The 16,479-nt window shown below is 40.4% G+C and overlaps 1 protein-coding gene across 1 annotated transcript in view; it reads left to right on the top strand.

The window, feature by feature from the left end:
- Positions 1-16,479, top strand: part of ACOX1 (acyl-CoA oxidase 1) — a 31,571-nt gene that overhangs the window by 1,890 nt on the left and 13,202 nt on the right. Inside the window, 1 exon segment of the mRNA XM_038371194.2 lies at positions 14,901-15,061. Coding sequence (XP_038227122.1) covers positions 14,901-15,061 — 161 coding nt within the window.

Below are 16,479 nucleotides of genomic sequence, written 5' to 3'. Positions count from 1 at the left end.
ACTGCCACGGCAGCACTTTAACTTAGCTGCCCCTTCCCCCCCCATCAGCGGCCCTGCCCGTACCGGCAGGGCCACTGACAGGGGAAGCAAAAGGGGCAGGGACATTAAAATGCTCCCGCGGCAGTGCTTTAAGGGTGGTCATTTGCTGCAGCAGCGCTTTAATGTTGATGCGCCCCCGCCGCCCCCTGTTGGCACTGCCGCCGATGCGGGGGGGGGGGCGCAGCAATGTTAAGATGCTGCCGCAGCAAAGGCTCCTGCAGCGCTTTAATGTCCCTGCCCCTTTTGCCCTCCTCCTAGCCACCGACGGGGGTGGGGGGAGCAAAGGGAGCAGCTGCCCTGGGGCTGGCGATTTAAAAGGGCCCAGGGCTCCAGACGCCGCTGCTGCTACTGCAGCAGTTGTGTCCGGAGCCTCGGGGCCCATTAAATCAACATGGGAGCCACGGGTGGCGTGGGCCAGGCAGCCTGGAAGGGCTGGCTAGGGATGCTGACCCCCCCAGTCCCGCCCCTTCTGGGGGCCAGAGCCGCCCTGGCTGCGTACTGGTAAGCGTCCTCAGTTACTTTCACCCCGAATAGAGATATTGTATTGTCATTGTTGAAGAGGTTCTAAGACAATTTTCAGACAAAACAATGCCTTTGGGTTTGAAATGTTTCCTTTTAGCCCAAAGAATTAAAGTCTGACCTTTCACTTAGCTGATCTCTTATATTTTTTTTGCATTAACCAAAGTTGGGGGGAAAAAGTCTTTGAAAACTGAATTAGACAGAGTCTAACTTGCCATGAACTTAGCCCTGAATATAGTTAAACACCTTTGACACAGTTTAAGAAACTTTGTTGAGAAATCAATGTCTGACGTAGCTTTCAGTTAACTCCTTCAAATAGTGATTGCAAAGCTAGATACCTAGGTGCAAAGACATGAGGGTATCTGGAGATGTACTCATTTAAATAAACAAGTATGCATCTGATTGTACCCACTAAAGGCTCAGTCCAACGCCTATTGAAATCCATGGCAATGCTGGATTGGACAGTTAGGCCAAATTCATTAAGATTCACTGTCCCATCAAAAATGGTTGTAGTTCCCAGATAAATCGGGGACTTTAAATCTCTTGACATAGTTCTGGAAAGTGATTCTTTTGGAAGTGCTCTTTCAACACTGAATATATCTTTTTTTATGTATATTCAAATTCATTGTTGATTAGAAAACTTACAGATACTGTATGGCAAACTCTAATTCACTTGTCTCTTTTTTTTTTTTTTAATGGAGAAGTAAAATACTGTCACTTCTCAATTATTCTTATGGAAAAAGAATAGGCAAGTAGATCTTGTGCCTTTTGGGTAACAAATTTTCATGATTTTTTGCAGTGTAAATACTGTATATTGGGAACAGCTGATAAAACTATTTTTACAGAAATTGAAGGAGTGTTCTCAGCTACCTGTCTAACAGGATACATTTGATCTTTGATGTACAGACTTGGATTTATAGATGTATTTGGGGTCCAGTGAATTACTCAAACATAAACGAATAAGAGTATTTAGTATTTTATATATGGAATGTAATTCAGATATTTGTACATACTAGTTCCTATCTTCTCTTGTTAGGTAGCTCTCTTTGTACATATTCTGAATTGTACAAAACATTATAATTCTTCTAATGAAGAAATTCAGAGTGGTGGTGGTATTTGCAACAACAATCCTATGTTGTTGCAGTATTATGGATGACAGTGTAGAACTGGATCTAAATTCCACTGAAGTCATTAGACTATCAATTCAAATGGGTTGTGGATCAGTCTCTAATTGCAAAATTCAGGAAGTCCAAAGTTGTTGTTCTGACAACAGCCGTAGCTGCTTCATATGTCACACATAATTAATGCAGAAAACTTAGCATATGCAGTAATAAAGTACAATACTATATTTATGTGTATATGAAGTACTGATTTATGTGGAAACTGTAACTGAGTTTCCTGATACTCTTAGCATTTAAATTGTTTAACATAATATTCTACTAATATACAGGAGGATTTTGGCATTGAGTTAGTATACAGAAGAAATTAAGGGGATGATTTCACTTGCTTTACAACTGACAAAATGGGAGCAGATGCTGAAATTTGTGCTGAGCAAAAGTTGTCTCGTGTCCTGTTCTCCCCCCCTTCCTCCCCCCCCTCCGGTAATCAAAGATAATATGTAACTATACTTGAGGCAAAATGTAACAAAATCCAATAATTGCTCAGCTGATTTCTGGCTAGAGTTCAGTGTTTGTTTTTTGAGTATTCTCCATTTGTCATGTACCTAAGTTATGTACAAGGGCTAGTAGCATAAGACTCTGTTACTGAATTGCTACATAATTTTGGGCAACTTTTCACTTGTTACTTCATTGTCCTTATCTGTCAAATGCGAATAATACTTCAACAGGGGTATTGTGAGGCTTCACTAACATTCTGGAAATATTTCAGAGTAGCAGCCGTGTTAGTCTGTATTCGCAAAAAGAAAAGGAGTACTTGTGGCACCTTAGAGACTAACAAATTTATTAGAGCATAAGCTTTCGTGAGCTACGGCTCACTTGTGGTCCTTTATCTAAGGGATTATCCACCCAGGGAATTAGAGTGAAATAACTGTTGTGCTTTCAGTTCACACCTTAACTTATTTTGTAATAGCTTCCCCACATAGACAAAAGCTAAGTGCAAAGTTTTTACTATGGTTTCCAGTCAGACTCTCAGTTATGGAAGTTGAAATATTTTTGTAACAAACCTTGTTTTCACACGCTAAATGTTCTAAAAAAAACATTCAGCTTTTGGGTTGAAATTTTCTGTCTACAGGGGAATTGTTTTTGAAAATTTGAGCAAATTCCTTTTAGTAGCTTATGTATCCTTCAGGAACTTTTTAAAAAACAAAAAAGTGACAAGTTTGAACTTGGGAGTTTGGTATGTGACTACCCCTTGTTGAACTACCTTCATCATCACGCTGGGAAGGTGGGAAGAACTGATTGACAAACGATCAATTGGAAAATACTTCTAAACATGCTTAATGAACATCTGTTAAGTCTTAGAGTATTAAACCCCTTTGGGGAATTGGAGAATGGAGAGTGCATTTCCAGACCTGTATAGGGTCTCTGGATATCTGGGACCAACATGGCTACAACTATACTGCATACATTCAATATGGAGAGTGAGACCAGGTTCAGGAATCAAACTTGAATGCCCAGGATTAGTGGAACTGAGTCAGCTGCCCTGTGTTAGGGAATGCTGGGCTTGAGGGTTTACATTGTATTTTAACCCTACGTTAAGACTTTTCTAACCCAGGCTTGAACCTAGGGCTCTGGCATCCACACTGCAGTGTGCAGACCCAAGTCAAAGTAATCCTATCCCAGCATCCCTAGTCTCCCCCACCCCCAGATATGTGGCTGCTCTAGCTCTAGGGTGGTGGCGCACTGTGGGAAAACTTTATTCCCCTCTCTGCACATTGCCAGGAAGCAGCTGGCTTTGCGCAAGGTTTGATGGTTCTCTCTCCATTGTAAACCCAGGAGGCTCACTGATAGTGTGCTTGGAGATCAGTGATCAGAAGAGAATGGGTTAACGCTGACCTGAGCTGTTTACAGAGGGGGACGGCTTCCGTTTTCAATCTGGATTCCAGATTGTTGAGATAGAGGATTAAGGAAGTTGTTCCATGGAATTGTGGAATACTTCCAGCCGACTCCCGGGACCCAAGTCAAGCAGTGTGGCATCTATGCTGCAAAGCAATAGGGCTCATACCCTGGGTCCCAGCTTAACTCGAGCTCGCGCCCTCCAGCCCTGCAGGGTCCTGGACCCTAGTTCTGGGTGCTGGGACCCTAGTTCTGAGCCCTGGGTTAGCACAATTGTAGTGTAGATGCAAGGGGGGGGGCTTAGGCTTAAACCCAGGCTCAAGCACAGGCTTACATTGCAGTGTAGGCATACCCATAGAGCCAGGTGCATTGATTGGAATAAAAATAACTTAACATTGCCCAGTTTATTCATGATTTAGATCAGCAAGCAGGAAACCTTGATTTAAATTGTTTTTTGCGCTTATACATTTTAGTTACTTTCCTAGAGAAAGGTTGACTTTTATTGTTTGGTAACCACTGACAGGGTAACAAGCCTTGTTACTGAGGAGGAAGTGGTAGATATGGTATTATCCTGACTTTAGTAAGGCTTTTGATACTGTCATGACTTTCTTATAAACAAAACAGGGAAAAGTAGCCTAGGTGGGTTGGTGGGTGCATAAGTGGCTGGAAAACCATTCCCAAAGAGTAGTTATCAGTAGTTCACAGTCAAGCTGGAAGAGCATATTGAGTGGGCTCTGGTTCTGTTCAACATCTTCTTAAATGATTTGGATAATGGCATAGAGAGTACACTTATAAAGTTTGCAGATGTTCCCAAGCTTGGAGGGAATGCAAGTGCTTTGGAGGATACGATTGAAATTCAAAATGATCTAGAATTGGATGGTAATGGTGTGATGTAAATAGAATGAAATTCAATAAGGAAATACAAAGTACTCCACTGAAGAAGGAACAATCAGTTGCACGCGTACAAAAAGGGAAATGACTGCCTAGGAAGGAGTACTGCAGAAAAGGATCTGGGGCATTCTAGTGCATGGATAGCTAAATATGAGTCAACAGTGTAACACTGTTGCAAAAAAAAAAAAAAAAAACACCATTCTGGGATGTATCAGCAGGAGTGTTTTAAGGGACACAGGAGAAATAATTCTTCCACTCTACTCTGTGCTGATAAGGCCTCAGCTGGAGTATTGTATCCAGTTCTGGATACCACATTTCAGAAGAGATTTGACTTTCTCCAGTTTGTCCTCAAGGAGAGCAACAAACATGATTAAAGGTCTAGAAAACATGACCTACGAGAGTAAAAAATTGTTCTAATTAACCTCTGAGAATAGGACAAGAAGCAATGGGTTTAAATTGCAGCAAGGGAGGTTTGAGTTGTACATTAGGAAAAACTTCCTAAGTGTCAGGGTAGTTAAACACTGGAACAAATTGCCTAGGGGCTGTGGAATCTCTGTCATTGGCAGTTTTTAAGAACAGGTTAGACAAACACCGGTCAAGTTATGGTCTAGTTATTGGTGCTGCCTTAAGTGCAGGGGACTAGACTAGATGACCTCTCGAAGTCCCTTCCAGGTCTACTCTTCTGATTCAATGTTGACTTGCAAATAAATATAGTCTTTGCACTAAATTTGGTAGGTGTGGGGTTTGGGTTTTTGGTTTTTTTTTTTTTTTTAAACTAACCAGGAAGGTACACTATATCTATAGACATTTATTTAAGCAATTGTATAAGTTATCGTACATTTATTCAGAGTCTGAATTTGTACAATTTTATTATTTTAGAAAATGGTAAATCATTGCATTTCTTATTTACTAGATTAATTTTTGCTTATTTGTATAAGGCTCTGTTTGGATGGAAATACAAATTCACTTAAATATACAAAAACATTTTAAAGTTTTAGTTTTTTTTTTTTAAGGAAGCTTTCTGATAAGGATAAAAACTTTATCAAAGCATATTTTGCATATAAAACTAACTTTCTTTAATAAATCTATTATCTGTAGTGGTGAAATAACTGATTGCTTCTAATCACTGTGTCCTTTGAGACTTTCGAATTAGTAGATCTCTTCTTCCCACCTAGTTTTTATTAATACTTTGGAAGAGGAAAACAAGCTTTCCTGCTTTTTCAAGTCTGATTCCTTAATTTTGAATGAACTAGTCATTGAACCAAACTATTGGAATAACCTAAATGAAGAAAATATTTTCTCTGCAACTGCAGATGAAGCTACTGCTTTCAAAAGCAAGTTTAGTGCTTCAACAAACTCTGATTGCAGTTACTTAGCCAGTGACTTCCACCAATTCAGTGGTTTGACTTTCTTATAATTCAGCAACAAATATGCCTGCTTAGTATTTTTCAAATTAAATAAAATTGTTTTAATAGATTGAGTAAATTTAGGCCTTAATATAAGTTGTCCTAATTTAAATTTAAATTGTTTTAAATAACCTGTTTTTAATTTAAATTAAAAATGATTTTAGTTTTAATTATTTTTGATTTTTTTAATCTCCCTGTAAAGAGAAATTTAAAAGTATTGAACATATTTTAAAACTGTCTAGAATTTCCATTAGGATGTACAGAATGTCTTGATTAAGAGTTTGTTTTTTCTCCTTTCTCCTCCCATTATTATCATTACACTATTTTACATAATACCATCTGTATCTGATCCTGTACAATAAGTAATGCATATCTAACAAATGATTTGTTATCCTGAAGCACTTACACTGAAGGGACAAGTCTGTACTGCCCAGAGGGGGTGTGTTTGTGGTTGCTGGAATGCTTAACAGAACAAATGAATACTGGAGAGCTTTTAGAAAGAAGGTGTCTTGCAGATCCAAATTAAAGGCCATTAATCTTGATGACATGCAAGAAACTGGGAGTGGATGAATGGAGACCACAAGAATAGTTGGGAGAAACTTATCCAGAGTGGAAAAGGAGACCGGGGTAGGGGTTGTGTGCGCGCGCTCTCTCTCTCTCTCTCTGGTGTCTTGTCTCTGCATGCATCATGCTTACAATTAAGATTCAGAACATTTTGCAATATACAGAACCTCAATACTGTGGCAAGGCCCCCTGATTACCATGCATAGTAGTGTCCCAGTGTCCACCACTGTATTCAGCAATGGTGGATGGGTACCTCACTTGGATTTTTCTGTTACTATTCTTTGCAAAACAGTTCCACTGTCCCTTTAAATTTCAGAATTATCATACTGAGCACAATGGAAGTAGGTCAGACCTCAGTCCTATTGCTTCAAGCTGTTTGTAGGCTGAGGAAGTCACGAAACTAAGTCATTCAGAGGGTTATCTCAACAATCCAAAGGGCTAGAAAAGTTGGGGATTTTTTTAAAGTAAAAGCTAAAAGCCTGTAAGCAAGTTCTGCAGTAGTGATAGGAGGATGGATTTCACTGGCTGTGGAATCTCAGAAAACACAGGGCATTGTTTATAACATACTTTGCTCCCAGATATGGAGATTAATAAGTTGTGGTAAGATACCAAGATCATGTATTTTACTGTGGGGGTTGTCACTGGTTGCTTTGAAATTTGAAAAATCTACATTACCAAACAGTGAGATAGAAATTATCTTACTTGTCTTCCTCCCATCCTGCCTTCTGGGGGGCCCTAACAAAAAGTCTTGTCTTCATCTGCAGCCCATGATGTTCAAGCAAAAAGCTCTAGTGTATATCCGTGTTCTCACTTTTATGGGTAGAATTTAAAATGTTTTCTATATACAGCAACATTTTTCTTTCTGAAAGGAGTTGGAGGTGGCATTCACTTCCAGCAAGAAAATAAGTCCTGTCATCTAAGCAGTGTCCATGTTGCTCATTTTGGTTACTCTCTCTTTTCTGGGCCATGAAATCATGAGTTCAGGTCCCACAGCTGGACTTCAACTTGTACGTCACACAGATCAGTACTGTACTAGAAGTTGAGGTGGGCTTTAAGCTAAAGTTTTGACTACTTTGTCTGTGATAGTTCCATCTATTTTGTTACGATTTTCATCACAAATTGTCATCACAGTAGGCCGGTTCTTATTAAATAGGTCAACTACTGAATTCCATCATACATCTTGGGGGATGTATGATGGATCCTCCCGCTCTTTTCAATGAAACTGAAGCAAAGTGGTGGTTATGGAATTATTTTGCAATTTCAGTAACATTTTCCTTTATTCGTGGAATTATACTTAAGTCTTTGGCTAAAAGATTAATCAAATGAGCACTGCACCCATATGTTGCAAGTTTCAGGTTCCCTTCCTTATCTCTGTGTATCTTTTCATCTTTGCTGCACTTGCTGCATTGTCGGTGATAGATATATATTTGACTCTTGAACATTTGTTCACAGTTTGTTATAGCTTTTACTGCTGCTACTTTAAGTAGTCTGCTGTATCAATTGTTTTTGTGAGCTAGACAATGCCATCTCCTATTGTGACACAAGCACATATTACAGGAGCACTGCCACGCATCATGACTCAGATTAATGGATTTTTCATCAGTGTATTTTGCACACTGATCAATTTCCCCCTCAGAAACTTTCTCCAGCAATGTCTGCTCGGCGGGTGGAGTGTAGCCTTGTGGTAACGATTGAACTATGTCAATGAAATGTTTGTTCTGAACAAGACAAAAGGGAGAACTTGTTGCACAAATCAAGGAATCAATATTTTCGTCTATGGAATCTTGCTGAAATTTCATGAATTTTCTGACTACAAACTAATCCACGGTTTTAATGAGTGATAAAGACTTTTTTTATATATAACCAGGTAATTTACTGTTTGACATATGTTTAGTTGTAGCACTAGTGGTGGTACCAGCAGATGACTGTAAGACAGTAGACATTGCAGATGGTGGACATTCATAACCCCTTATGTCTGAGCTGGACCCTGAAAAAAAGGCTTTTAATTATGAAGCTTCCTGGGTTGCATGGTGTGTAGGTATGTGAAATCCTGTCCATCTCCAAAAAAAAAAAAAAAATACAGGTTACATGTCACCTGCCAGATTTTTTTTTTCCTGTTGTCCCTCATTTTAATAAAGTGCAAACAGCTCAGGAGCACGTATATTTGGCAGTGTTAGGCGCTCTGGTTATGGCCCTTCACAGACATCTGCCTAACAATGTCCATAAAAAGGTCTTTATTCCAGGGGTTGGCCACAAAAGTTTCCCGCACCAAAGCTTCTCCCCAGATGACAATAAAATCCAGTGTCTCGGTATGGCTCCAAGCAGCTGCTCAAGGCATGTTGTAGGGTTTCTGGAGTATTATCACAGCTATTCTTATAAACTGGAATTCAGAAGTGAATGGATAATATCTGGCTATGTGCCAGCTTATAAACAGGGGAGGGAACATCCAGTCAACTTGACCGAAGAGGAGGGGAAGGCGCACAGGTAAACGGGTCAGTAACGGTCACCCACAAAGCTGTTTGGGATAGCCATTTGGAAGACTGTCAAAGTAGTTTGCAGTAGCATTGCATGCACATGAACAGAAGACCAGACTAACTCACCTTGCAACAAAGTTAGTTCACTTTGAAAGAGAACTTCAGAGTTTGCAATACATGCAGAGTCCATGCCCTACAATGAATTGCATTGCATGTGTGCAAGCATTTTCGAAGCAGATTAACTCAAAAAAGTTGTGGATTAAACCTCTTATATAGACAAGCCCTAAGTGAGAAAGAGACTCACGGATATGAAGCTAACATCAAAATGAAATCTGTCAGGGTCCAAGTACTTTTTCCCATTCCAGGGGTGTGTGTGTATTTTCTGGTCACTGGTTGGGACAAATGAGAGCGCTCTGTGTTTCTGCTTATCCTGGACATTCCAGTTTTAGAGGACTAACTGATCAGATACTGCTGTGATCAAGAAATGAAAAGAGCACTTAATCAATAAACGTAAGTTCTACAAAATGTCAAAGGGAAAGTAGCCACCTTACAATCCATATAACTTGTGGACTAATACTCTTCAGCATGTTGTTTGTCCTATCTGAATTAATTCTGCATGTTAGTATGGTATGTAATATACTCTTGCCTCTCTCTCTTTCACAGTAATATGTCTGCATTGCCTTCCCTCCAGACCAGTTATCTCTCAAATACTTCAGTTTAGTGAAATAATACCTTACATTTTGAGTGAAGATGTCTATTCACAATGTCCAGCTTTAGCATTCCCTCAAACACCTCATAATTGGAATGGTATGATTTAAACTGAAGAGCAGCTGTAATGATAAAAGTTCATGATCTTGTCACTGGTGCAAGCAGACAAAGATAACACAATCAGAGCACTTGTATTGAAAGAAGCATGGACCGTTCATTAAGAAGCGTCTTCCTTCCTAATCTCTGAATGCTCCTAATTGATAGTGGCCTTTTCAGAATGACTGCACTTCCTTAAAGCAAACCCCATGCTGGAACAAGACACCCATGCCTCACCACTGTTCCAATTATCAGCTCTATTGGGCTTTGAGTCAGGAAAGCTACATGTTTTCACTCAAAGCCAGATATCTGAATTTCAGCTGAACTTATTAAAACTAATGGTATGCCCCTCATTTTAAGGGTCCTCAATTTCAGGCTTCCACTGAGTCCAAGAAGTAGAGCAAGATTTTTGTGATTAATATAATAGGAGCCAAAAATTGCAGGAAGAAGGAACTGTTCAGAAGGTATTGGTTCATTCCCCATTAGCACTGCTTATGATTTCTAAATGTCTACGGTTTACTCTTGAGACTTTTAAGTGCACGAACACCAAAAGCATAAGTGAATCTACTGTGTACAGCTGCTGGAGATGGAGGAAAGCTGTTTCAGGAGCACACTTAAAGTAACGCTGGGACCCTGATCCTTCTTTTTCTCTCCTGCAGAACTTGCCAGGGCTCTTTTGTTGAACCTTTAGGTCTCCACTTCAGCATGTTTACATACACCTTACAGAACCAATGCACTGTTGCTCAGCAAGACAAATGGCTACCTGCGACCTATGGACTCCAGATAATTGGAACCTATGCCCAGACTGAGATGGGCCACGGTTAGTTCCTTTTAGAAACCAATGGGTAACCTCTGTGCTGTGACTCCAGCTAATAAATTGGTGGTGATGCTCTGAAGTTAAAATCTAAAGGGTGAAAGATACAATAAATATAAATTACCAAAAAACCCCACACCCCAAAGCCAGTTGACCATTAAGGCCACAGTAGAGTTCTTCTACCGGTTGACAACACAGTGTCTCGCTCACAAATGGCTTTAATTATGACTTTTTTAAAAACATGCACCTCCTGCTTGTTCACTAACTTAATAGTTGTTAAAACAAAGATTAAAAGATGAGGTTTTTGCCCATAGGAGCTTGAACATTCTATTGATTATGGTACCAAGGACAGTCAGGAGTCAGCAGTAGCTCTGTTTGTGCCCAAATTTAAGGTATGTAAGTTGCAAAGTTAGGCTAATGCATTGATGAGCAGCCTAAATAACTCAGTCATATGTCTTTAGGTATAATGTATCTTGATGAAGTTGTGCATCACATGTTTGTGAAAGACTGGTTATTGCTATGCTCTGTCCCAAGCACTGTTTGTTCTAGGTGTAGCTGCATTTAGCTATATATTTTCATGGAAAGTTCCTGTTTTATAGGGGAAAAGCCCTGTTCCTACTTTCTGAATTTATCAAAACACAAGAACTGATCATGGACCCAGGGAATCCTATTCCCTAAGCAGCACATTGTCCAAGACTGCAAATTATACAAGTCCCAGCAAGAGAAGTTTCAGTGGCTGAGAAAATGAAATGATTCTCTTTTTACACTTCCTGAATTCAAACCTGGAATGTGCCCAACATATGGTAATTTCCCAGACCAGATGGCAAAACCCATGGCTTAGATCTCAGTTACTTTGGTTACTACTACATATGCCAGCTGAAAATGCAAAGAAGAGTTACCTGATGGAATTCTTCACATCATTCTGTTAAATGTACAGGCTCCAACTCTAAACCTAAAGACCAGAAGTTGTGAAACAAGTGGATGATACCCTGTGAATAAACAATTGCTTGCTGATTTTGTTTCCTTTCCCCAACAAGTTTTAAATCAAATCTGTCTTTCTACAAAAGTGATTTGGTTTTGCATGCTTTGTCATTGACCTATCCCTGGGTGACTTTCTTCCCTGGGTGTGGGTCAGTTTGCTTGTAATGTTCACTATGTTCTGTGACTAGCATATTGATTGAATTATATACCTAACACAGCTAGTTAGAGTGATGGTATATTGGAGCAACTCACAATTTCCATGTCAAAAACTGATTCTTAACATGTTTGTAAGGCATGTCTGCTGTGAATGTTGGGTAATTACTATAATATTGCACAGGCTGCATTGATGATATCTGGCTTCTAGTTTAATATATTGTGTTTTTTTTTTTTTTTTTAGCCTGATATTTATAGTGGCTTCGGTGGTTCATGTTAGGTAATGGGATAGGCGTCTTTATCCAGTCCAAAATGGCAGTGATTGGTGTTGGTATCAGGTTCAGTAGCCTGCGTGAAATGATTGGTTTTCAGTCCATTTTATCGTGAATAGGTGTTCATTTAAAACACCATATTTGGGGGCAATTGTCAGTCTGGAATGGCACATGGAAGCCTTTTCTCCCCTCCAAAATTGTCCTCTCTAGCACATGGTTGAGGCTCATTGATGAAGTGGAGTTGAGGGACTATTGTATTGTATTGTCACCACCTGTACTGTATCTGTTGTGTTGTTTAAATAAGGATTTCAGTCTTCGTGACTAGGGCCTTACCAAATTCATGGTCCGTTTTGGTCAATTTCACGGTCGTATGATTTTAAAAATAATAAACTTCATGATTTTCAGCTATTTAAATCTGAAACTTCACAGTGTTGTAACTGTAGGGGTCCTGACCCAAAGAGTGTGTGTCACAAGGTTATTGTGTGTGTGTGGGGGGTATGGTACTGCTACCCTTACTTCTGCGCTGCTGCGGGCAGCAGCTCTGCCTTCAGAGCTGGGCCGCTGAAAAGCAGCGGCTGCTGGCTGGGAGCCCAGCTCTGATGACAGAGCCACCACCATCAGCACAGAAATAAGGATGACAGGGTATGGTATTGTTCCCCTTACTTCAGCACCGCTGGCTGCAGAGCTGGGCCGTCAGTCAGCGGCCACCACTCTCCAATTGCCCAGGTCTGAAGGCAGCAGCGCAGAAGTAAGGGTGGCCTGGTATGGTATTGCTACCCTTACTAATGCACTGCTGCTGGCAGGGTGCTGCCTTCAGATCTGGGTGACCAGCCAACAACCACCGCTCTCCAGCTGCCCAGCTCTGAGTACAGCACAGAAGTAAGGGTGGCAATACTGTTCCCCCCCCCCCCCCCAATAACCTTGTGACCACTCCCATACCCTCCCCCCTCCCTGCAACTCTCTTTTGGGTCAGGACTCCCAATTTGAGAAATGCTGGTCTCTCCCCGTGAAATCTGTGTAGTATAGGGTAAAAGCACACAAAAGACCAGATTTCACGGTCCATGATGCATTTTTCATGGCCGTGAATTTGGTAGGGCCCTATTCATGACAGTCACCTGAGCACCTTTCACCAGCACTAAACTCACTTAAAAGCTTGATGTTTCTAATGTTAAAGTGATCATTAAGTCTAACCCAGCTGGGTTACTATATAAGGCATGGGGCGTTACAAAATATTGCTGTCTAACAATTTATTCTGGATTTTCATTATAATAAGCCCAGAAATTAGGGTTGCCAGCCCTCTGGGATTGGCCTATAGTCTCCAGGAATTAAAGATTAATCTTTAATTAAAGATTATGTCATGTGATAAAATCTCCAGGAATACATCCATCCAAAATTGGCAACCCTACCAGAAATGCCAAAGTAGAAAGAATTGCTGTTACCAGGAAACTCTATATGTAAAAGAACATGCCAGTGTATAGTAAAGTGCATCTATATCTAGTACAGAGAATACTCTAGTCCATTCTGTCAGGTATTCCATCCCTTTAAGCATATACATTGAGACCAGTGCTCTTTCAGGAACCCAAATCTGTCACCTGAAAAATACATTCATTCTATGAATGACTTGGCAAAAAACTACATATTTGTAGAGTGTAAAATGTAGGTACCGGACATGTTGTCTTTAGAGGACCAACACTTCTGCAGTATCTGCTTCCCAGCCATTCTAGTGCTTTTCCTTCTTCACTATGTGCTGGTGTCAGCAGTTGAGAAATAATCCTACCTTCTCACTACTGCTTTCCAACAGATGAGGAAATGTTTTTCACCAAAGTATCCAAAATGTCCTTCTGTGAAACCTCTTACAAGAAGTTCCAGTTGGATGAATTATCTTGTGAGACTTCAAAACAAAGAAACAATCTTAGGTTATCACAGCTGGGAGATTTGGGGGTCAAAGAGAAACAGTTCTCTAAGTAATTGAAGGTATCGAAACTATTAAGGGTTGTTAATAATACATTACATTTTCTGGTGTCCAAAGACTTCTGGACTCTAGAACTAAAAATAACCTGATAACCAGTATCTGAGAGAATTTGGAGTCGGCTAAATGAAGTGGGAGGTGCACATTATAATAAAGCATGTTTGATTGGGGGGCAGGGGCTCTGTTCTGGTGATGCCTTGACTGATAAATGTTTTTTTCACACACAGCTGCAGTTGCGATCACTAGCTTTGACTGATTGCTTATGCAGAGCACTGTCCTTTTTTGTTTGAAGGCTTCTAAAGAGTAGACAAAATTTTAGCAAAAGAGGCTGTGTTGGAAGATGGAGGAGATCATAGTTGGAACTCAAGTCCATATATGCTACATATGTCTAATTTGCAAGTCCAAAGCAAAATCTAAAACATTGACAGCTATGACAAGTTTAAGAAATCTAGATGGAAGCATTGCTCTTTCTGCTGAAACAAGTGGGACTTCGAATGGTAAGGGGTTTGAGCACTTTCTGGAACCCCATTCAAATCAGACGTGTAGACTTGCCTCAGTTCCAAAATAATCCAATTGAACTTCATCCAACCAGCTCTGTCTTAAACTAAAACACAATCTGACTCATGCCAGCCTTTTATCCATTTTAAATTCAAATGTGTACTTGCTTCCAGAATCTTCTTTCTCATTGGTTTGTATTAACTCTCTATACTAGCCAATATGCTACATCAGAAATAGATTTTCCTCTTTAAAAAGGGGAGTGTTGCAAATGCTGCCCTGCTTAGCAAAGAGGAAAATGCACTGCAGTGTGATTGAGTATGCAAGATTTCTTTATAATACAGACCAGAGAAAAGGACAGTGCTTTGGTTTTCTGAAATATGCATGCTAAATTCTTAACACAATTTTTTTTTTTTCCCCCCCTCAATCTTCACCTTCAACATCACGCTTGCTTCCTTCCCATAATATTCCCTTCACATTCCCGCCCCTCGGCATTTTGGCACAGCTCTATTCATCGTGGACGGCCTGAGCCTCTGGACCTCCACCTGGGCATGTTCTTGCCCACCCTCCTCACCCAGGCAACCCTGGAACAGCAGGACCGCTTCTTCATGCCTGCCTGGAATCTGGAGATCATTGGCACTTATGCACAAACCGAGATGGGTCATGGTACAGTACATTTGCTCAAGTATATTCACAAAGGTGGTTTTATGTACAGAGGATGTCTTTCTGTACAGAGTATGTATCTGCACTTGGAAAATGTCATGCACTTTCCAGAATCTCTGCAGGTGCAGTTCTGGTCATGGGGAAAAGTGTACACTCTCTGGAATTTTAAATAGTTCATATGTACTATGCATAGTACCACTCTGTTTAATGTTTGATCTCTAAGTTTCTCGTGTGCCCATCCCTGTGGTATCTGGGTGTATTTGATATTCATTTTTCTTGTCACTCAAATGAGGGAGACTGTGACTAATGAAAATACTCTATTTATATGGGTGTGTTGGTAAGAGCATATTTCAGCTTTTAGACCCACGTGAATTTCCAGAATGGCTTCTGCCTCTTCCTGATCAGTTTGGTTGCTCTACTTGGCACTCAGCTGGAAGACAGAAGTGCAGACCTTTACAGAGCTTGAAAGAGATGCTAAAATAATAAGTTAGTTGTCATTTGGGGCTGACCATAGTTTGGAGATCACCTGGGTAAGCCCAGTTTCTGCACCCACATTTCTCTTTTAAGTTCCCTCTTTTTTTTCTTCCTACCGTGGCATGTTCTTTTCATCATCAAGAATTTGAATGATTTTTCTCCTTTGTCCACCCACTTCTCACTTAGTTAGTTTCACAGTTGCCTTTCCTCTGCTTACAGGCTTAGGGAGAGGTGACAGATACTCAATAATGTTTTCTCATCTTTTTTTTTTTTTTTTTTCCCCCCCAACCGAATTTCAATGTCCCTGGCAATGACCCCGTTTCCTAGCCCTAGGCACAAGTGAGCATTTGCTGAAGTCTTGCAAGATCAGTGGGGACCATGTGTATGTGTCACACAACTTCACAACACATGAGCACATTCTGCGTGGGGGATGTTTGTTTTTGAAACGTGTCAGTAGGAAAATGTTTTGAATGGTGAGCTTGGATCCATCCTTCACCGACAGTGAGACATCAAGTGACAATGAAGCCTGACTTGCAGATATTTTAGTAGTAAAAGCACAGTCATTTGAAATGAGAAGTGTATGTACAATCAGGTTTCAAGCTCATGATGGTGGGGTGGCTTGGCAATCCAGTAAGGGAGTATTAAGTTGTCTATGGAGACACCAGAGTTAGAACTTTAGAAATTGGTGCATGGACACATCATGGTAGGGTCAGGCCTCTTGATGAAATACGCATGTAGTGTCAATGGTTCTGTAATGGTCTGCCACTCTGGAGCATCAGGTCAGTCCCACAACTGGTCATCTACATCTAGAGTTAAATTGACTGGACACTAGTGCAGGGAATGTCATCTGGCAGATACAGCTGCATTCAGTTTGTGTGAAGTGAGAACTTGAGACGAGGGGAGTGGAAGCAGTTAATGGAATTGTTACCTTCAGCCTATTGTAGGTG

The sequence above is a fragment of the Dermochelys coriacea genome, chromosome 14 (assembly GCF_009764565.3).
Source record: "Dermochelys coriacea isolate rDerCor1 chromosome 14, rDerCor1.pri.v4, whole genome shotgun sequence".
In the NCBI taxonomy this organism is placed as follows: domain Eukaryota; kingdom Metazoa; phylum Chordata; order Testudines; family Dermochelyidae; genus Dermochelys; species Dermochelys coriacea.
The sequence above is the reverse complement of the archived record's forward strand: the minus strand, read 5'-3'. Positions and strand labels throughout refer to the sequence as shown.